Here is a 24,453-nt window from a genome sequence, read left to right as displayed (position 1 = left end):
TTACCCCTTGCCTGTTGAAATTACATTTCAGTTGCTTTTTTTCCCCATTTCCTTCTTAAACCATATCTGACATTAAATTTCCCCAGCTGGAAAACAATTCTCAGGTGGGATGCCCAGTCATTTTTGAGACAGATGAAGATGTAATTCATGTCTTTGGTTGAGGGAAGAATTGATCATCCTCAAGAGAAGTACTACACCTTTTTCAATAATGTGCTTTGGAAATCCCACAAGAAAGTACTCTTAAAAACAGATTCATTTTAAATTACACACAACAATATTCGCTCTCCAAGTTCAGGTTTTGGCCATAAATCTTCTATGCCACTATCTTAAAAGTATGAACAGAAGCATCAACTCAGCAGTGAAACTAGTGGAGATAAAGGATTGTTTGTCATGAGCCTTTGCATATTGCCAGTCACTTAAGGTAAACTGAGCATATGATGCATAAAGAATTAATCTGGAGGGATAAAAATTGTAGATAGGACCATCTTTGGTTTCTATTCAGAGGTACAGAGATGCAGTTAGGAACCTTCACACTTGAAGACATATTCATATAAATATGTACATGCATATTTGTTAGAATTGCTGTTATTTTCTCACTTTTTTTTTTTTTTTCTGACAGTCACATCTTTCCTCTTTTCTACAGGCAGCCCAATAGTACAAGGCCGGTGGCTCTGGCAAAGATTACAGCAGTAACATCATTATTAGCCATTCAGCTGTTTTCAGTATTTTACAGATGGTTTCTCCCATGCATATACAGGGAAAATATAGATGCGCTATACAGGGCTCTACTGTCACAGCTCCTCACCTACAAGCGCCCACTTGGATGAAAAGCAGGATCTCCAATCTTGCATACCATTTTGTCACACAAAACCAAGACTGAAATTACACTGAATACGCTGCATGGCAGCAGTTCCTGCCAGATCAATAACAAGTTGCAACATTTACTGGAAAGAAAGCCAGTGCGACTACAAGGCACCTTGCCAAGGTAAGTAAGGGTGTAGCTATCCTTGTTGCTATTGGTTCTCAAAGCAGAGAGGCTGGAAAAAAACAGCTGTTTCAAGAAGATCATAAGTAACAAAGAGGAAAACACTATGAGCCTAGACACGTGGAAAGACTATGCCAAAGCACATGTCTAGATAAAGAACGATGAAGATGGTCAGAAATAGAGCACGTTCCCAGTGCAGTATGGTGAGGAGAGCCTAACAGTTCAATCACAGCATTCATTTCTGCTTGGAAGCAAGGAGCACAGCTCCAACAATCTCTGAATTAGGTTGTTTTTCTGGTCTTTTCAGGTCACAACTTTATTTAAATCGTACATTACACATGTGGGATAATGTCATGATTATGTGGAATAAATTCCGTGCGATTCAAGTTAGAAATAACTCATTAAATATAACTTGCAGCTGGAAAAGCTATTTCTACACTGCCATCTCAGTTCCTCAACCCTCTCTAAATAGGTTTATACAGTTGCATCTAATTAACCTAAGTGGTTAATTCAGAACATTTTATCCTTACAAAGCAGAACCTTGTTCCTAATTAACTATTAAACCACTTATTCCATTGTCCTCAATGGGAGCCATAACAACAGAAACCTACTTAAACAAGTATTGTCCCAGGTATTTTATTGTATTAGAAGGTAGTCAAATTTGATCAAAATCAGAACATGATGCTCAACCCACTGACATGTGGTGAATTCTGTATCATTTCAGTCCTGGTCTTATTCGATAAAATGCCCAGATGAGCTAAGGAACATGAGACTGGGAGAATAAATAAAGGCAACAGTGCATGGATGGTCTACCCAGCACGGCCCAGCACACGTTCTCCAGATATCTCCCTTTTCTACCTCTCAGACCCTTCTGAGATAACTGAGGCAATGCTCTCCCACAAAATCCCACAAAATTCACCAGCATGCTGTTCTCCACATGAGAGAACAAGAGAATACAGTGGTGGGCTTGGGTTTTTTTTAATTTAAAAAGCTGTTCACAGCAACTAACAACTTTCTCCTTAAAGTATAACACAGAATTATATCAATTTGAAATCTGATGAATTATCTTTCCACCCTATAATACATGATTACTTAATTTAAAAATGAAATGCCCCTTATAGTCAAATGTTAGGAAAAGTTTAAAATTGTTCATATCCAGCTTCTACCCTTACACTTTTCTTATTTATTTTTCCTGTATAACTTGTTCTTCAGCTTTCAATTAGTAATGATGCCCTGTAAGGACATCTTGTTGCTTTCTTTAATACATAAATAAATAATGTATTAAATTTTATTACAGCGGATTAAAAGTCTCCCATTTCAACTGATAACTGAGCATGTTTTACCATGTAGACTAGCAAAACAGCTTCAAATTTGTCTTCTAAAAATTTATTTTAAAAGTAAGTCTACTTAAGACAGCATAAAATGGCCATAGCGTATCCCTAGCAATCTCTAGAGATCACTTACCCTAGCAGCTACATAAAGAAAATACCAAGACAAACTAAAATCTGTGCGCAGTTCTAAGGTATTTATTCAACTGACTTCTTTACATGCAAAGATCTATCGGTATTATGCAAACAAACACAGAGGGGAAGGATCTTACAAGACATTAGTGACAAGCTGAGAATATCTTTTAGTTAAATTACTGTTGCTGAGTAATTTAGAAGTGTAAACAGTCATTCTGAACTGGTTACTATTAATACAAAGCTGAAAATGCAGAGATACCTGAATGGATTGTGATTAGGCTGCAAAGAACAAAATTGTCATTCATGTTAAAATACATTGGAAAAAAATGGAAAATCCAATTCACATGTTCCCCTTCTGTCTCATCACTGCAGGAACCAAAAGCAGCTTCTAACACGTGCACCTGCCAGGTAAGGACTCTGCAGTATCGCAGTATCCGAATAGTGAACCACAATCCATACCAGGGGCTGCACAAACAGCTCTTTGGACATCATCACCTTCTCTGATGGCTCTTCAGCTCCAGGGTGGAGCAGGACGACATGGTGAGCAGCCAGCAGCTATGTCTCGCAAGAGGACTGAACATCTCCTACCTCCCCACTTGTCTGACATGGGGTGTATCCATCGGGCCATTACCCTGTGAAAGCTATGTGGGCTTTCTGCTTGTGTTAAAAGCTTAGGGTGGAAGAACAAGAGGCTTTTTTTTCCAAATCTGCAGCCAGGAGTAATGCGTGCAAGCTCTGGCAAGTGCAAAACAAGGAATTATCCCTAGAATGGCTTAAAAAATAATGAACAACAAATTAGACTTTAAAAATTCTTCTAAAAAACTGTTACACTTCAATGTCAAAGTCAGGCTGATGCAGTTCTGATCATTTTCAAAACTGATTGACTAGCATCAGCTAGAAATGCTACTGCAGGAGTGAACCCACCTTCTTAGGTCTGCAGCCAAGACTCCCAGCAACAGGCCTATTACCATACAAGCCAGACAAAACTCATATAAAGAAGAAAACATTACCTTCCAACATTTGAGTTCAGGGAGATTTATCTCAGGCTATGTTCTGCATGGTTTATCTCCCAGGGAAAACATCATTGGCACACAATTACTCTCTTGGAGTAGGCACACAAGAAAGGCAGCTCAGTTTGCACAGTCTTAAAAAGGGGGTAAAGAGATGAAGCGAGAAACTTTATACTCGTAACACTTTCTATTTACTCTGTAGGGGATGGATTATTCTTTCCATGAAAGTGATTATGCATAGACCATAAAGTAGGAAGTTAAAAAACAGAATATGTCTTGTTTGGATTTCAGTAATTGCCTGTGCTGTTCTTTTTTGGCAGTTAGTATTCTATTATGAGGAGACCATGGATCATAAGGCCTTCTAATTGTCTCTATCGGTTATGTGTATTTTGCTACTGTTGTACAGAATTTGAAAGAGTGAAAAATAAAAACTTGATAGTATGCTCCATTATCTGTGTCAGTGATATTTCATGGATGTATGCTTTAGCTGCAATGATCCATACTTTTCTCAAATAAATAATTTTCATTGAAATCAATGAAAAAGCACTGGCACAAATGAGCACAATTTACCCATATAATGTTAAAATATGGGTAGTTCCATGTAAACAAAAAGGTTTACATGAAATGAGATCCATTATAATTTCCCATTTGGAACACTGCCAATTTAGTAAAGATTGTAGTAGGTGCTCTGTTTAGCAAAATGGACAATAGGCTTGTAAGTTACATGACAGAAAAGAAAAACTTAACAGCACTGAGCTTGCATATGTATGTATTATGAGACTGATTTTTGCTCTTAAGAAAATGTTTCAATTCACATGTTCCTTCATGTTGTATAATGCTTTATTTTGGAATTTAATAGGTATTATTTGTGTATCTGATCTATCATTTCTGTTCTACCTATATAAGCAAATTATATTTAGTAAACTAGAACTACACTATCAAGACATAATATCGACATCCTCAACAGTATCAGAGAAACTGCCTTTATACTCTCTAATTTTAAAGTGGAGAAAGAAAAGGCCTGGTAGTTCAGGTTCTGGCTCTATAGGATCAGAGTCTGCAGATAAAATACCTTGCTCTCAACTGCTGTCATAGAGACAGACTATCCATTAGCCAACATCCCAGTTGAATCAGGGAGAAATACCAGCACTGCGAGTCCTACCCAGTAACAAACTGACAGCCAGCACAACTCCCAGGCACGGAACTGGGGATCCGGGGAACTGGGCTGAGCCACCCCCTGCTCTGATGAAGCTGGAGAGCTCACCTTCTACCACAGCTATGTTGAGCAAGGAGCACTTGATTTTGTAATTCAAACTGCAAGCAAACAGCATCGGTTTTTTCCTCTCTAGATGACACAAGAGGTGGAGCGGGTCAGCACATGTCAAGCACACATGACAACAGCTTCATCTTGTAGGGAAGACTGCAGAACAAGGAGGAAGCCCCAAGCAAACCTCGCAGGTGTCTGAGATACAGCCCAGCACAAAATGGAGGTCAGCTGTGTAAGGCGTACATACGCAAGCAAGTATCTGCACACTAAACAAAAATATGAATAACTCACAATGGTTTGCATATTTACCTAGTCCTGCTAGGGAACACTTCTTGGGGTGGGGGGGGAACAACAACAACACAAAAAACTGCCGAACAGCTTGGGCTTTTTATATTTCTCATTGATCCACACAACCCGACCCTAGCCATAGACTTTTTGTGGGAGGACACAAATTCACTAATTTATACATAACAGGCATTTTCCAAGCATGACTTTCCAAAAGAATACACAACTTGCTTTTTTGTCTCCTTCCTGTAGAAATTGGCAGGAAATAGGGATTTTGTCCTACTTCCATCTCTTAATGGTAAGAAGACAAGCAACATCAATACAGAGGCTTTGTTGCAGAATTCACAGACTTTGTGCCAGTAAGAGAAGGTGGACTCTCCTACATCTTATTTCCCCCAGAGTTATTTAACAAATTTCCTCCCCTCACTCCCTATGAGGTAGACAACTCATATTTGATTGATGTATCTGTAACAGGCAATAAAAAAGTGTGTCCTACTTTAACCAAATTTACTTCAAAATTGCCAATACTGGCAATACTCAACCAATACCGGTATGCTTATGTGCAGTACTTCATTAATTGACACAACTTTATGGGACCTAGAAAATATATTTTAAACTACCTCCTTGGAGGACAGGAATTAAAACTGAATGAAAAGAAAGTAAAATATATTATATGTCACCTCCCATTTCTATAAGACCATTAATTAAAAAAGTAAGTTAAACTGTATAACACCATCATTGACAGGAAAACCCCATGTCTTGTAGACACAGTCCTGTTAAAATAAAATTAAATTAATAATCCAATCAGTAAATATATGTGTTTTCATCCAGCACTACCAAATGCCTACCTAACTCATCATGTCTCCCTTCCTACACAATCCCCCAATCAGTCATCAAAAGGAGAGACAAAAACCCTTGACTTCTCATCTGGCTGTAGGGGATAGCAAAAATGGTTTGATTTTCTGTAGGGGACAAAAGTCATCTGTATTCCTACGACAGAAACAGCAAGCTACTGAAGTAACAGTTGTCTTCTGTTGTCTGGACAACACAAGTGTTCTTTTACAGTATTTTTATTTAGGCAACAATAATGACTCAACATCATATACGCATAATACATATTTTTGTACTGTTGGCAACAAGGAGAACAACAAGAAGAGGACACCTAGTGGTAATCTGTGATAATTAGGGTTGGTAGCTTGGAAGCAACAGATAAAATTGTTAATGTAGGATCTCATTTGGCAAAGCTCTTACACACTTACTTAATTTTTAAGCACTTTAGTAAGACTTAGCATTCAAGCAAGCTTGTATTTATGAGCTTTTCTGGAACATCATTACTATGATTATTAGAAATAAAACAGTAAAAAGTAAAATAAGACATGCCTGTGTGGTATTCTTAAAAATATGTTTTGTTAAACGCCTGAGCTTTAGTAACAGCTAGAATGGATATCAACACTGTGAGAGATTGGAAGAGTTAATGTCTCAAACGCTGTGGTGGGGCAAGTTCTGCCCAAGGGAATTCCGAATTCACCATGACCCCTCCCTGGTCTGTCCAGCCTGGGTCGTGACAAACACTTAACATAGGTTTATGAACCTTTAAAAGGTTTGGCAAATTGAAAACCAGATTTCAGCACAAGTCAAATCAAAATAAGACATCGCTGCAATTTAAAATTATCACATATTTTACTAGATGATTGGCTGCAAAACATCACCTTTATTGCACATCTTGCAATAAGCATTTAGTGACTTTAAAATTGGTTCTAATTCTACTTAATCAGACAACTCAGAATGAGAAAGACTTAGGCTACAGTTTTAGAAATACCACTTCTATTTACTCATACATCTACTAGGCCTTGTCCTGTGGTTAGAATAGCTGTAATCAAAGCTGTTAAAGTCTGGTTTTTAAGCAGCTTTTGGTAAATACTGTGTCATGGTTTAACCCCAGCCAGCAACTAAGCACCACGCAGCCGCTCACTCACTCCCCCCCCATCCAGTGGGATGGGGGAGAAAATCGGGAAAAGAAGTAAAACTCCTGGGTTGAGATAAGAACGATTTAATAGAACAGAAAAGAAGAAACTAATAATGATAATGATAACACTAATAAAATGTCAACAGTAGTAATAAAAGGATTGGAATGTACAAATGATGCGCAGGGCAATTGCTCACCACCCGCCGACCGACACCCAGCCAGTCCCCGAGCGGCGAATCCCTGCCCCCCCTTCCCAGTTCCTAAACTAGATGGGACGTCCCATGGTATGGAATACACTGTTGGCCAGCTTGGGTCAGGTGCCCTGGCTGGGCATGAGAAGCTGAAAAATCCTTGACTCTAGTCTAAACACTACTGAGCAACAACTGAAAACATCAGTGTTATCAACATTCTTCTCATACTGAACTCAAAACATAGCACTGTACCAGCTACTAGGAAGACAGTTAACTACATCCCAGCTGAAACCAGGACATACTGTTATTTGAAAGAATCAGTAAATTTATACCATAGATAAATGTAAAACCATGTGGCATATCATTTGACATGTTGTAACAATGTATTTATTCATAATTGTTTATATCTTTTATTTTTAATTGTTCTGTTATTTGTGACCATATTTAACTAAGAATAACTGACTAGTTGCATGCAAACTGTGTAAAATGTTCAGGGGTCAGCAGCTTAGGCAGTCTCATAAAATAAGTTAAAGTAAGTAAGAATTAGATCTAGTATGTCCTGTGTGGTATTTTTAGGAACCTATGCTAAAAAAAAAAAAAAAATCCAAACCCAGTGTCAGAAATTACTGCAAAAGTATAATTTCTGCAATCACCAATTTAAATAACAAATTTTTTCTTTCACATTATAGTATATAGTTTTGTATAAGTAAGTATATGATCTATTTGTCAACATCTGAGTTGTAAAGGACTAGAATATTAGATATTGTAGCTAAAAAGCAGGTTTAGGACAGTATGAATTTGTAAATTCAGTAAATTAATTCCTGCCAACATATCTCCTGTCCCTTTGTTAAATTGTTTCTTCCCATTTGCATGGAGTCATTCATTTGGGTAAGCTATTAACATCAGACTGATATGAATATATCAATCAGATTTCATATATATTGCACCACAGGCTATAGCTCTGTTCCCTCTTAACAGTTAAGGAGAAAGCTTCTGCAATGCATACATTATTTATCTCAGCATTACTCTATGTGGCTGTTAGCAGATTGATCTTGATTTAATTCATTTAAATGATGTGGAAATAAAGAAAATGAACCATGTTTCACCAGTATCATACAAAAATCTTTTAAATTTTTCCCTACTCATCTTAAAGTTCAGGATACTGACCAACTGAAGTCCAGGTATGTGATACTAAAAAAGGAAAACCCCAAACAATTTCAACCTGCCTTTTCTGTTGGAGGACCTATAAATACCTCAATGGGATAACAAACAGCCTTGTTGTGCAACCTGGTTTGTTCATCCATCAGTTTTCCATGAAGTATCCTCTTGGCAGCTTATGAAGAATGAATTTGCTGGCTGTCCTCTCAATATTTCTGAAATAATGCTCATTATTCTGGATCCAAATGCATAGAATTTTAGATTTATCTGCATTACATTTAAAACCAACATGTCAGCCCATATGCAAAAGCTATTAAACCCTTTTGACCACACACAAACAGGCTCCAGTTCTGTGTCATAAAAATTAGTTACCAGTTGCTCCCTGTTGTGCATGTGCAAACACACACAATACAGAAAAGATTAATATCTGCAGCAAAGGTCTCACTGAATACCCTTGTGGGATCATCCAACTACTGTTTCCTAATTCAGCAAAGTCCATCCCTACCCAGTTTTTTTGTTTTAAAACATTACAATCCTGTAACACACAATTTCTGCAAAGTGGTAATGGATCACTGTGCAGAACTGTTTCACAAACTACATCCAAAGTAATAATCAACTACTGTGATAACAAAAGCCAAATATGAAAATCTATGACCGCCTTCATTTCCAGTATCTGTAAAATGCTAACCAGCAAACCTGAACATCTTCTTGCACACATTTCATTTGGGGATTTATCAGAACCTGATTCAGTGTACATATTTACCACTGTTCCTGCACGTTTTCACAGTCATCAGAAATCTTTCTAAAAAGCAGCCAACAAGCTTCTTGCTGCTTTATTGCAGGCTCAAAAAAAAAAACCCCAAAAGCCCCTTCAGACCCTCTTTCACCTTCCTGACAACATCCAGGGACGACTATTATGTCTTATCAAACACTAAAAGATGGACTCCACTTATTTTTCAATACTTGTCAAATAAAGTATCATACAAGAAATATTTCACAAGTTTTACTAGTAGAATCAAAGGTGAAGTTGCAATCAAGCAGCCATTAGCTAAAGATTAAATACCAGCTATTGCTGGTTTGGACCTCTTCCTCTGGTCACTTCTAGTCCCACTCTGTGGCCAGTTCAACTGTTTTTGATTTAGAATACCTGATTTATCTTTGACAACTGATGGAAAGGGGAAAAAAAAGCTATTAATTTCTCTGCTTAGTAGGGCTTTATAGTAGCAAGCTATTAACTGAAGCTGCCAGAAGATAATGTCATTGAATGCATTTCAGAAGGTTGTCTCTCTGTAAAGCACAGAGAAGACAAAAGCACAGCTTTATGGTAGAACTGCAAAATATGCTTAATCATTTGCCTTAGTTAAATTGAGTAAAAAACTGCAGTGCTCTTTTTCTGTGTCAAAAACATAGTTACACCACATTACAGGGAGGCAAAAAGAAGCAGAATTTACAAAATACAGTAACAGAAAATAATGACCTATTTCAGGAGCTTTTTGAGAAACAACTATAAATTTATTAGACTTTTCATACTTAGTATCATCCAGCATCATGCCATTTTTAAATATACTCTGACTTTATTTGTGAGATGGCTTTGCATTTAGGTTTCTGTTAAACCGGAATGTTAATGTAATACTGGAGATAACCAGCAGAAAAAAGCACCAGAAATCGTACCATATCATCCTTCAATATTCATTTAACTAAGTAAATCTTTATCAAAGCAGGTAAATAAAATTATGCAAATCTTATTTTAATAGTGCTTCCATGAAAATGCTTTACAAGGTAATTCTCTTTACGCTTGCTGCAAGAAAGGTTTAGAAAACAGCAGTTATTCTTCCCATGTTTTTAGCACTTCCTTTTAAAATATATTATGATATTTAGAACTCCAGAAATGGGGACAGGCAAGAAATGAAATGACTGAATCATGGTGGTATGTGCCAAAGTATTAAACACTTCCTAGCCATGAGCATGCCAAATTAGGGAATGCCATAATTTCCTGGAAATGTCACCATGCCAAGTTGGCAGGCAGCATAAGGTCACATCTGGAAATAGTGGACTTGACAGTTTAGAAGGCAATGACTCAAAACTTGAACTACCCATTTTTTATAAAGAAGGTCAGTATTTATTTAGCCTACATAGAACCTTCAAACAATGAGCATTCTAGGAAATCTACTAAATTATATAAATGGTTTCAATTTTGCCTCAAACAGAAAAATATGAACAGGTATTTTAAGTTCTCTGTGATTACAAGAGCATTAACTTCATGAGTTTAAGTGCTAGTCACCAAACTCAAATGCAGATTTTGGTGGTTGCTAAAATTTCTAATATTCCCAATAGGAGCCCATACATGCTTATTGTGCTGATGGTCCCAAACCATCAATTTTTGATCTCTGTTGTTAGCAGAGAGAAGACAGTTATTCCGTGCTTTTTTTTCCAGAAAGGCTTTTCTACTAGCACCTGTATGTAATTGCATTAATTCGTGAGTAAAAACTCTTTATTCCATTCTGGTTCTTCTGTAGCTCTTCGGAGAGACCCGACTAGTTTTTTGTAGGAATAAGATCTTAACGAGTGATGTTATAACTGTATAAATCTTACCTCTTCCCACTGGTGTATGTATCTAATCAGTCTTGAAAGGCGTAATAAGCGTAACAGGCTGAGGATTTTTGTAAATCTCACAATACGAAGTGCTCTTGCTGTCTTGTAAACCTCTGAATCCATTCCTTTTTCTACAATGAGAAAGATATAATCCACTGGTATTGATGAGATGAAGTCAACCACAAACCAGCTTTTTAAGTAATTCATCTTAATGATTTTAGGATCCAGTATTATTTCAGAGCTGTCTTCATTTACAGTCCCAGTCCTAAAATTCATGATCAAGTCCAATAGAAAAACAGTGTCTGATGCCACATTGAAAATAATCCATGGTGTTGTTGTTTGTTCTGTGAAGAATGTGATTCCAACTGGTATAATGACAAGGTTTCCAACCATCATTATGAGCATGATTAAGTCCCAGTAAAACCTAAAAAAAAAAAGAAAGAAACAGAATGGTTGATGTAATGTGGTAAAACACACTTAGATAAATGGTCTCTATCATGCCACCAACTTCACCTCCAGATTCTTAAACATTTTGTTAATGCTAAGAAAACTCATTGTTTTAACTCATTCAATATAGTCACAGTCAGTAAAGAAGACAAAGTAATTAATACATTTCATTATGTGCCTTCCTTCTCAAGAATATAAACAGTACTATGGCTTATCACTCCATGGCATATCTGAAAGCTGTGTATGTGTGGCACTCAGTAGACTTATCCAGACTCCTGTCAAAACTTATTAGTGGGTTTATATAACTAAAACTGATGTCTGGTGCCAATCAGAAGTGCTTCAGCAACACAATGGTTTTTTAATGCTTCTGTCCAAACGGAAACCCAGATATCTAACAGATAACATATTAATGTAAGTACCTCTTTGCAAACGTTCTCATACCATTACAGTGCTGGAATAAAATTACGGGAAGAGAAAAAAAAAGCACTGAAGCAAAAAACAGAAACAAAAATTAGATAACATCAAAACCTTCATCCACTTCTACAACCTGAATTGAACTTTCATACATTTTTATAATCTCATAGTCTATCTTCTTTCAGAGCTAGCTAAGAAGTCTGGTCAATAATAGCTGCAATTTGCATAATATAAAATGGGTAGTGCATTTCACCACTTTGCTCCAGAAGCATCTAAAGGCTCCCTTTTAATACTGTTAGAATGCTAACAGTGCTTGATACCAATGGTAGACAGCCAGACTCATAGCTTCAGTATCTATTATAGAAATGGTGAGTAAATCTACCTGTTACACAGAATATACATCTATCCTGATGGAAGATTTCCAGGGGATGGTAGTATATACCCAACAGATTTTAAGAAAATTACAGTAACTCCTAAATGTTAAATTGTCAAAGAAAGTTAATCTTGTTCAATAAAAGAACTGAAACTGAACTTGAGAAAGCCTGAACCCAATACGTGACCTCTTGTTCTGCTTGCTAACATGATCTGTTAAACTAAACTTGATTTGGAGAGCCACAGAAACCAGTCAACAACAGTTCCTCATGGACTGATTAGACTTTGTAGAAGACTAGAGGCAGCAATGGCTACACAACTATCTCCCTGCTCTGGCCGTCCATCACAGTGGGGCACTGCACAGTGGACATATAATGGACATGCCACCAGCACACCACTCCAGCACTGACTCCCAGGCCACTTCTGTAGTAGCACCAGCCTCCTGGCATGCAACAAACACCCTCATCTTAGTAAAAGTTCATGGTGATCAACAATAATAATAGTTTAAGTGGCCACATTCAGAACATTCACAAACATTTCAGAACCATGAGTTTAGTTTTTGCTAGACTTGCACAGAGCATATGGATTACATTAGGTTTTGGAGATGGCTTCTTGTATTTGCCAGATGATCCAGGTTTATAAATTCCCTTTGTTTCACATTTCTCCATGAAAATACTTCTGAGTTTACAAATTGCTGATCTGAGAATATAAATAATTAACTGTAACTGTAGAACACACTAAAGGAAGAGTAGCATAGAACTGAGAGTGGCATGAGAATTCCCAGTTTTAATATTCTTTATTCTAAGATAAACCTACAGAGATCAGGCTTGACTATCTTCTGAGAGAGCAGATGGCAAAGTACCTTTAACTGGTACTCAAAAATTGCATTAAATAGACTTTACAAGTAATTCCCACTGTAACACAATGTGTGTTGTCTTACACGTTTTTCAATCTTATAATAAATGTGAATATTAAGTGCCACAAATATTCAGTTTTATCCAGACTGTATGTATTTTTGCTTAACATGTGATGGTATTAACCATATCCGTACCGCATCTGCAAAAAACTTCGTGATTTCTCTTATCTTTTTAAATTAATGTAATAGGCTTCTTGCTGTGCTAGATTCCTTTTCAATAATCTAGAATTACTACACAGAAGGAACCACTAAATTCATATATCACTGATACTATGATCTACCGGTACAATTACCACACACACTTTTACAATGCTATTGACCGAAATATCTCAAAAAACTGTTCTGGGAGAATAAACCTCTCAAAGGAATCCTAAAAATGTGTGGAAAACAACTAAGAAACAATCACAAGAGGCGTACTTATATCTGTGGATCACTCCTAAGCAAAGCATTGCTTGATTTCAGATCGACCTTTACACTTCACCAGCGCAGGGGGCAATTATGCAACAAAGGCTAACCAAAGCTGCACAACAACCAGGCAACATTAAATATAATACAGAACCAGGTGTTTTTATCCTACAGTAATCCACAGTTTCAGGGATCGTTATGTACTGCGATGATGCAAAACACACTAGAGTTCCTGATGTTGAATGTCAGAAAAGGTGGTAGCATTAGGGCTTCAGTAATAAAATAAGATTGAATGCTAAGGACTATGAGATTGTACCAGGTTTGTATTTTGATTTCTGCCCACAATATAGTATAAGCTGATTCGTTAGTAAGAAAAACTCTTATTATATTATGATTTATTTTTTATTTAGAAATTAATCGTCCATTTTCTTTTAGGAAAATGTTTCCAAAAGCCATTCTGTTGGCCATGTTACACAATATTTTTCTTGCAGGTGAGAAAAACTAGATGCAACTCCCTGTGTTGCCCTTCTGTGACCTGTGCACTGAAAGTAATACAATGCGTTCCTTGCCTACCAGTTCAGAACATCCTACTATTCATGTAACCAAGAGTGAGCTTAAAAGCTTCACAAGACAGTGCAAGCAGCTGCTGTTGAGACACAGAGATAGCCCTTTGTTTCAAACTATTTTTAGCCTTATTTATTTCTTTTTGCTACTTCCTCCCCCACCCCCCCAAGGATGGTTATAAATTGAAAACTTACAATCTCAGAGTTCCAGATTTACATAAGGTATTATAAAATGTTGACAAAAAGCAAGGAAGAAATAGGCCTGTGACACAAATTTTTCAAGAATGAAGAGAAAAAAATAAAAGCCTGGGGGTAATAAGATCTTTGAGAGCTCATAATGAGAAGCAGGACCTGACCTTAGCCCCATACCAAACACCTATAAAGCTTACTGCTCCTCTGAAGCTAACTCAATATAGCTACTCCTAGTTGCCTTTAACTGAAGCTACAAAGATCAGCACCACACCACATTGAACTACTCCTGAAACTTTTTAAATGCTTCAAAGAGACTCAGAGGTTTAATATCTGTAGGTGAAAAACGTCTTCGAGTATTAAAAAGTTTTAAAATCAGTTTTAAGGCATATTTTTTCTAAATTTTAAAGAATTATTCTATACAGAAATAAAAAAATTACGCTAATTTTTACTTTGGTATTGTCAAATAAAACTAGTTGGATTCATAGCCCTCTTTCAGCAATCTTTTCACTCATAATTTATCTGTACTTCAAAACTCATGGTAATAACAAGGTGTTTTTTACAGCTCTGGAACATGGTGCTGAAGCTTTCGTCATTTATTTATTGCCACAGGCTATCCTGGATAGGATGAACAGTCTGTTCAAAATGAGTGACTACTCAAGCAGTCATAAAAAACTACTTAGTATTAATTAATCAATGTGTGTAGTAAGCTTAATGTAAGGCACTATGAATTCTAACAGGCATTTTATTTTCCAGTTTCTATATCCAACCCACAGAAAACTGAGTCTTAAGGAAATTTCAGCTGTAAGTTAGTTAATTTGCTGCATAATTTGCTGTATACACAACTGTGTAAAAAGTCATTCAGATTTGCTTTCTTTATTATTTTCTGATTGCTGCCCATTGACACAATAGTCTCAATGTCCTTGAATCAGTATATTCATATATGCTGATTATATAGTATATGTATGTATATATATACTATATATGTATTCGTGTATGAATACCCTTACGGTACACCCAGATTGACCCAGGAGAAGTTGTCAGTAATCTCACAAACCACACGGCAGAGTGAACAGCATGTCTAAGGCACTGAGTGCTGCAACTTGAGGCTACAGAGCAGTCAGGGCTTTGCTTAAGATTAAGTTATCCAAGTTTCCAGAAAGATCATAAAAGTCTGATTATTTAATAAAAAAGAGCAAAACATACCAGTAAAACTTCATGGAATTCAGTCACAAATACTCATCAGTCATGTTATAAAGTGAAAGGTCTTTGAAAAAGATATTCATCCAAATTGCTTGTAAAGTATCTTTCAAACCAAGCCTGATGCATGCGAGACATGATTTCACTCTACATATTCAGAGATCAAGAACTGTAAAAAATTTTCACAAGCTTTCTATGGAAAACTTACCTCCTCTTTACTTAAATATTTTGATTGACTAGCAGATGCTCAATGAAATGAGTACTGACTGTTTTTTTATCTCACCTTCAAACACAGCTTTATTTCTTTTGCTTTCATGGATCATCAGTTCACCTAACAGAGAAATCAATGTCCTATATAGAACAAAACAATCTCAGTAGAAATAACAGTAACTTAAAACTTTACTACAACATACTGTAACAAGCACTGAAGTTGATATTATCCATGTCAGAATTCAGTTCTCATAGGACATGCCATATTTCTCTTACTGTGCAACTACATTATTCTTATAGTAAGAGAGAGCAAAGCTAGACATGCCTGAAAACATCTGCAACTTGCAGATAATTACTGGGATGTGTTGGTAAGAACAGCAGAATGAAGAAGGGAGAGTTTTCTTCAGGGGAACCAAATGCTTTTCATGATTACACAGGTGTCTGTGCTTGAAAACTTTCTCAGAAATCATCCCCTTTTTTTTTTTTTTTTCCCCCACAACCTGAAAGTGAGGATATTCCCTTCTGCCCAGCTATCCATATTCATTCTGCCTGTCTGTCTCTCTCTTACACATACACACACCTAGAGGAAAACATGCTTCTTCTGGGAAGAAGGCATACAAATTAAGTATGAACTTCTATTTTAACAAGAAATATTGCATTCAAAAATCTGCCATGGAAAAAACTCTGCTTAAATGTTGCAAATCTCTTATGAGGTGCTTCCATGATGTTGGCTCAGCAATTTTTTTACTTTAAAATTTCAAAACTTAGAATTTGCTGTAACCTATCTGTGAGATCACATTAATACAAATGCATTAAAATGACTAGTGAAGTGTCACTTCTTTACATTGGCCAGTTTTGCGCTAGCAAACAGGTTCCTTCTGCAGTTGTGTTCTCCTTCTGCATGGATAAAACTTTCCTCATCTGAATGTACGTAATTTTGCAAAGCTTTAGGAAGACAAAAGGTTGGGTTTGGTTGTTTGTTTTGTTTTTAAAAGACAAACTGTTCTCCTGAAAGTGTTGATTTATATTCTTTATTCTCCTCTATTTCTGCTTTGACAGCTTTTAGCTTATGTTAACACAAACAAAGAATCTTGCAAGGCTGAGAGTCCCTTTCATAGCTCACCCCTTTTGATTGTAAAGCACACACTACAGTAGAGTTCTAACAGCATCTCCTATACTTCAAGTGCTGAGGTTGAAGGGCAGAAGTATTATTAAGTAGAAGCCTGTGACACTTTCTCAGGTGAAAATTCCATCAACATTTGCTATTCTTTTTTAATTTGAAACACATCAAGCTTAATGAACTTTCATTGACTTAGCCAGGTAGCCTGCTGAAGCAGCAGAAAGGCATTCTCTAGCAGAGACTGGTCAGTCTGGGATGAGGCAGAGGCTGGTGTTCTGAAAACTCAGTTCCCCTGCCCAAATTATGAGCAGTGCTGGACCTGGCAATCTTCCAGCTTAACGGTTTCATTCTGATTCAGACTAAAAGCAATTAAAAAAATAAAATAATAATAAAGTTTTCAGACCACCAGAAATCTTTGTTTGATTTCAGACTAGTACTGAAATCCTTTACTTCAAGGTTAGCCATATATACTTACAGATCCAATTTATATGCCTTGCTGTTATTTTTTAAATACTGATGCAACTTCCTACCTGGTAGCAGAAAAGGAATTCAAAGACAGATTAATAAAATTCAGCAATATTGAGTCTTCTTTTTCATATAGCCATAGAACTTATCCAAAAATTACAAACTTGCACAATTTCAAACAGATTTCATGAGTTTTATCTGATAACTAAATACACTTAGCAGTGGAGATTTGCAATTTGTTGCTCAGTTGTGATTCTACGCACAAGGCAGATGATGAGATAAATGCAGCTCTTGGGACACCTGATCAGAGTCTAGTGAAGCCAATGATCAGCAGTTTACAACTTTCAAAAGGCTTTAGTTACAGCCTTTGGTTAGGTTTAAAGCTTGAGTGCTTCTAAGGTTTGATTACCAGAAAAGAAAATCACAGTAGTGTTCATGGAAAGCTAAAATTTAACTAATTAACATTACACTAATATATACATTTTCAGAAAATTTGACTAATATTTAAGCAATGGACATTTCATCAAAAGGTTTCTAATTCTTGGTGTGCATGCAATAGCTTCTGTCTAAAGTTTTTACAGTATTTTACAGGCATTAATAAATTCTCAGATTTCTGAGAAATAAAGGTACAGGAGTAATGTTGCCCTCATTGCATGTGGGAGGGGAGGAAGGCGAGGACAAAGAGAAATATATGTAATATGGCAATATTATTTAATAATGAGTCTCATTGGTTTTAGCCAATAATCCCCTACCACAAGTGCTTCAATACATCTGATGTTTGCAGCAACTTTTCCTCCAGAGAAACATATTAAACTACAGTAGAAAAAATTAAAGCCTGACTTCCACTCAATCTTGGGCAAGAATGGTGCACCAGTGTCACTGGAGTTTTGATACTGCTTTTTTACTCCCCCATCTTTACACAGTTCCTCCTTTCTTCAGCCCAATTCCTTTGTGAAAAAGCAGGGTAGTGCTTCTGTCCAAATAGCTACCAGCTAGGAAGAAGTGCTGATAAAGAGTCAGGACTCACAAATGAGTTTTCTCCTGGAAAAAGTTGAATCTCTCTATGCTGACCTGTATGCTGATCAAAACATATATTTCAGATCAAGACTGCTTCTGTATCAATATGTGTCAAACACAAGTAACATACCTTCCTCAAATTCACCCTCCCTGTTCAAACTGTTAGACCATAGCCTCTCAGTGTCAAGCAACATTTTGTGTAGGGACTCCAACTGATTTGTTTCAGTTTCATATTACCAACCCTTAAACTAATTGTAAATTGCCATATACTGATTCTTTAACTGTCAGCAAATTTCTGTAGTGGATCACTATAAAATACGCATTCACATTCTCAAATTAGAAATGACCACTTTACAGGCATGAGAAAAAGTTTGAAAGAGACAGATCTAAAAATATTTCAGCTTCAAAATAATCTCATATCTCATGTTGGAACACTTGCATTAATTAAGAATTTTGTAGTGACAGTAATTTTAAGAGCGCCATTTAGAAACATGACATTTAGGATGCCTCCATACTAAGTAAAAATTCAAAGGCTTAAATTGGGAGAAGCCTTCTGTAATTCTTCTCAACAAAGCGTCATGTGAAAAGGAAGGTAACTTAACCCATGTCCCCCGGCAAAACCAAGAAAGCCAGACAGTATCACCTAATATTCTTCTTCAATAGATTTATTTTTTTAACCAATTCAATCTCTCAGTTAGCAGTGTAATCTTTAAAGTTTCTGCTGATGGGGAAAAGTCCATTTTCTCTACTTATTTTCAGAGAAGGAGATGATGGGGAAGACATTGCTTAGTATCTATTGATAGACCTCAGTCATGGGGTTTGGTGAGGAGACTGGCCTGTGACCACCAAATGAGTTGGGACAATTACTTTTTTGAGGTGAGTTATCTCTGACAAAAAAAACAAGACTAGGACTGTCACCTTGGTTCACATAAGACACAGAGATTTGTGGTATTTGGCATAAATACTACTACTAACAATTTCATTCTGATAATCAGAGGTAAAACTGGCTTTGTGAATATAACTGTACAAAGATACAGTACATTTGGACAAGCAGCTTCAAACACAAATTTTCATTTATTAGAATTTTGTGAATAATTTCTTGAAAAAGTTCATTGAAGGCAAGACTGGGCACTATGTTTAAACTGAAAAAAAAAGAGGTAGTCTTCAAATTCATGAAGGGAAAAATCAGAGATGAGAAAAGTGTAGAATAACTATAGATGGGTATGAAACAAATTGATGGATTATACATGCAGACTTTGTACTCTTACACCATGAGTGAAAAGAAATATACATGACTGAATATTTATACACCTCCTATGTATCTACAGAGATGTACAAGATTCTAACTCAAGAACAAGTAATTGAGATAGCATAAATATATCAAGTTAAATTATTATTCCATTTTACAACTATTTATGGCTGATCTTTGGCTCCAGAGCCTGTTTCTTCAAATATAAAAATAGTACTGAGATTTCAACCCCTTTAAAATAATTGTAATTACCATTTTAAGAATCAGTAAGTTGTTTTATTGTAATCCATAAATATCACATTGCAGTAAATCATTTGCTTCAAAAGGTAATTAAATTTAATTAAAATATTTATGTATTAGAAACATATATTAGTAACTTTTATTCTGAAAATAACATAAGAAATTAAGGAATTGGTGTTCAAATCAAATCAAAATTATCATTTTCTTCATTTTTACTTACACTTTGATGAAAAAGGATTAAAACCTATTTCAGAAAGTTTTTGAAAAGCAAAGGAAAAAGAAAGATCAAATTAACAACTGAGCAACATGGTAAGTAATTAGGGTCATGTCATGCACATTCCCCTTTTGCAAAACAGCTCAATACCTAGAGCTCTCACCAATGCCTTGGAAAATCCATTCGACTGCCATATATCTGTGGGGAGCTGAGCCCAGGATCTCCCACCTCTCAGGGAAATTCGTTACCCCCAATCCATACTGTGTCTCTGAAGTGAAGTACACTGCTGACATTCTCTTTCTCTAAACAAATATAAACTAGAGCAGGAACCAAAACTTTCTCCCAGGGAAGGCAACCACTGCACTGGAGAGGTATTCTCACTGTTTTGCTCCGTCAAAGCAGAACAAGTCTGAGAGGTGATATTGTTATTGAAAATATCCATGCCAGAAGTGCTATGCAAAATAAATGTACAAGTTCAAATCCTCTCCAGCAGAGGACAGAAATTACTCTGCACTTTCAACACCTGGGCTGAATGGTTTTGATTCCTGAGCAGATACAGGAGACATTCAGGTACACACTCAAATATACACAAAAATTGTATTAGCATGATTATTGAATTATTATTTTATTACTTCTGTTCACTGAATTCATCATATCAATTTATATAAAACATCAACTAATTGAAAATGCAGTGCAAACAAAATGGAAGAAGTAATCTTCCACAAGCTTGCTAATACCTTTCCCCATGTGTATTTATATGAACCCCTTTTCAAAGGGTGATGCACCTTAGGAGCACTGCACTAATGAGCAGGTAGGAAGGAGAATGCTCAGCTAGGAAATTCAATATTCAGTTTTACCATTATTTGATACTTACAAATTAGCATTACCATAATTTCATAATTCATACACTAAAACACCTGTCCCTACCAGAAATAAAACGCAGCTCTTGCAGGTCTCTCCTTGTACCAGCCACATTCAGAAATCCCCATGTTTTTCATTATTCAACTTGTGTCCAGATCTCTCTGCTAGCCATTTGCCTCCCACAGTATTTAAGCAGATGCTATGTAATTTTAACATTTCTTTAACATTTCCCAATTTACACACTGCACGTTCCAGTCTTGCCATCCTTTTGACAGCATAGCGTTCTGCCTGCATTGCCAAAACAAATCAGCTAATTATGTAGCTAGACAGAGCAGTGATCAGATAGACCTGATATTCACTTGTTTAAAAGAAAAAGGAAAACCCAGAAAAGCAAACAAAGCAAACGAGAAAGAGAACACATGATGTTCAGAGATGTTCTAGTTATTGGCCTAAGTAACCATGATCTTGTTAGCTTTACCTCTGCTCCTCTCATCGTCTTTTTACCCTCTAATGCTCCAGCAAGCTCCAGGCAAGCAGGCCTGAGTAAAGCCTCATGTACTGCCATTGCGAGCAGCTCAGCAAAGGGTGGAAGTTTGGAATACAAAACAAGTTTCTGGGGATGTAAAATCTGCCTCTGACATTTATGAGCATTGGTCAGTGTAATGGAATGTGATTGCTGAATGGCCCTTTTGCAATTTAATTCAATATAAAGAAACAAAGTTTTTTCAATGAAATGGCTTTGGTTATTCTTTAAAAAGCAAACAATCAAATGCCTTCCAAAAAACCCCAAAAAACCAACCTGCATATACTTATTTATAAAATGTTTCTTTGGACCTGCAAAACAGGAGATAACCTGCAATATCAAGCACTCCAAGAGATTGCCTTTACATCCAATGAGGCCTTTTCTCCTTCCAGTACACCTCTGCCAGCAGCAGTAGTGCAGGCCATATCCATCGCTTGGCTGTAATTAAAAAATGAGGTTCCATTACATTTTGTCACAGGTAATACACAACACTGAAATAGATGGTCAAGATCCATTTCTAGTAACAGTATATATTACATTTATAAAATATGTGTTGAAAGCATTTAGTGAATTACGGCAGATTATTGGCTTGAAATACATTTGTTCATTATTTTGTTTTAATTTAGTCATATGAAACGGTTGTTGAGCCACTGAAAGATATTACCAATTATAGATTAATTTAAAATTCTATTCTCTCTTCATTGAGACAGAACCATCTAAAGTAGAGTTGTTATACAAAATATGTATATTAGATAAAGGTTTCTTCCTCCACAGTTGCCTTTATTTTCTTTTTTTAAAAAAAAGAGGGGAAGTCACTTTAAGCTTCAGAAAAACATGTCAGTTTTCAGCCTGAAAAATAAAAGATTGATAAAGATATTAAGATCTGAAAATTTATTCAAATTTAATCAGAGCCTTTGTTATATGCTTCACCTATAATATTTATCAGAAAAAATATAAAAGGGAATTATTTAATAATCTACTTCACTTTATATTTTAGTAGAGTGTTTGTTTTTTCACAATTGACTTTGAAGCCTCTTGGTACAAAAATTCTCCTTCTCCGATCTTTGGGCACTCAAACAAAGTAGGACATATTCCTTAACAGGGGCACAGCCCCCTTGCTGCTCTCAAGATGAGCCAAACAGTACATGTTAAGGTTGACAGGGGAAAGTGTTTGCCTGCAAGTAAAGTTGCCTATAATCGTAGCCACTGATAAGCAACTCTAAAATAAGCACTCAAAGAAACTTTGGTCAGGGACCTATGACCTGAACTATAAACAACAGCAAAAGTACCAAGGAAGCCATTTACTCCCATACAGACAGATTACAGATGTACAGACAGACTGTTGCTCTCATACAGCAAAACAAAAGAGCTTCTCTTTACCATGGTGAATAAAACACCAGATGTCCATCTTTATCTTCCATCCATATTCACTCAAAATGAAGTTGTCTAAATATAATAAATAGGTTTCTGGCTTTCAGCAAATGAAAACATCTTTCTTTGGAGATCTCAGAAGAGGTTTTAGCCACAAGCCAATATTCCTCAGAAAGACAAAATTTACTTTAGCCAAATATTTATGTTTCATCTTTGGAGGACAGCGAGTTGTGAACTATTCAAACATGTTTAAGCTAAAGATGTGTAATAATTAGAACACCCAAATAGATGTTAATAATTCATTGGTGGAGAACAGCAAGAAATTGAGGGCGGAAAACGATTAATAAAATTTTTCATCATAATCTTAGAAAATATATTTACCTGTAAACTGCAAATCAAAATATATAATATGGCAGAAATGGAACATGAAGCATATTCAAATTATTCTGATGTACTAGTTCTGCAAATGTACAGCACCCATGGGTGACATTTTTTAAAAATCAGTTTTACCATTTATGGTTCCTTATGCCTAGAATTCTGAAAGATGTTCAGGCACAGAGTCCAGATGCTTACAAGTATCTAGGTCCCTAGCTCATTTTGAAATCCAAATATAGATAGGCTCCTGACTTCCATCTCGGATCTTCATCTAACGTCCTATAGATTTGCACACTCTGTGCAGAGCACTAGGTAAAACTGACATTTTCAAAGCCATTCCAGAAGTGGAAAAGTTTGTCCTGGAAGCATGAAACCAAGTTGAATATAATATTCCGTTTGCTCATTTTGCCAGTGGCATAAAATCAGTATGTATATTCAATGTTAAGATGAGCTGCTATTCAGTGACACTTTATGGAATTACAAGTCAGTAGCCCCAGCAGGAACATCTGCTCCCATTTTACAGGGATTCATGGTACCTGCATTCCTGGGCTATAAAGCTAGCTCTCCTTCCCTGAAGCAAGTCTGAACTCTATCATGCTGTGAGGAACATGTGTGGGAGTCGAAGTTCACTGGAGCTCTCCCATCCCTTCCACAGAAAAATAAATTTGGTCTAGCCTGTGGAGAATGTAAAGTTGGGTGCAGCTTAGAAATGACAGAAACAACCATGGTCACATCAAGCAATATTCATACAGTCCTGGGGAATGAAGGGGGTGGTGGTGGAAATTGCTGAACACTGACAGGTTATATCATACTGAAGGAGCATTCCTCAGACCTGTCTTAACGAGAATCATCTCTCGACAGAAGAAAATTAGCCTGCATGTGAATGACACAGCACAGCATACAGGCGGACTATAGGAAAATCTATCTTCAGGAAACAAGAACAGAGGACAGCTTAAAGGGAAACAAGGAATTTTAAACTCATAGCTAATATCTTTAAGTACCAAACTAAACCCAAGGAGATTTAATTGGATTCAGTCATCATTTATGTCATATTTAGTTCACATTTAGCTAAGTAATACGCATATGAAATAATACAATTATTAGGTCCCGGATTTAATTCTTTTCAACACCAAAAACCTTCAAATTGTTTTTAGATTTATTCTTCCATTTCAGAGAGTTCAGCCATCATAATAAATTCACTACTTCAATAAATACACAATAAGAACATGTACAAATCCTACTCAATTTTTCAACACCCAGCAGCATATCACTGCATTTAACATTCTGTTCCAAATTTCAAAAAACACCTTGTCCTGGTTTCAGCTGGGATAGAGTTAATTTTCTTCCTTACAGTAGCTGCTACAGTGCTGTGTTTTGGATTTAGT

At 36.3% G+C, this 24,453-nt stretch overlaps 1 protein-coding gene across 1 annotated transcript in view; it reads right to left on the bottom strand.

Annotated features, from left to right (window-relative positions):
* HCN1 (hyperpolarization activated cyclic nucleotide-gated potassium channel 1) overlaps nucleotides 1-21,364 on the bottom strand; it is a 190,630-nt gene extending 169,266 nt beyond the window's left edge. Inside the window, exons 1-3 of the mRNA XM_010585827.1 lie at nucleotides 21,278-21,364; nucleotides 11,784-11,815; nucleotides 10,918-11,341 (exon numbers count right to left, since the gene is read on the bottom strand). Coding sequence (XP_010584129.1) covers nucleotides 10,918-11,341; nucleotides 11,784-11,815; nucleotides 21,278-21,364 — 543 coding nt within the window. The remainder of the gene's footprint in view (nucleotides 1-10,917; nucleotides 11,342-11,783; nucleotides 11,816-21,277) is intronic.
* Nucleotides 21,365-24,453: the final 3,089 nt, after the last annotated feature.

Source organism: Haliaeetus leucocephalus, unplaced genomic scaffold (genome assembly GCF_000737465.1).
Source record: "Haliaeetus leucocephalus isolate CR32 unplaced genomic scaffold, Haliaeetus_leucocephalus-4.0 Scaffold120, whole genome shotgun sequence".
Classification (NCBI taxonomy): Eukaryota; Metazoa; Chordata; class Aves; order Accipitriformes; family Accipitridae; genus Haliaeetus; species Haliaeetus leucocephalus.
Note: the sequence above shows the minus strand (reverse complement) of the source record. Positions and strands in the feature narration are given on the sequence as shown.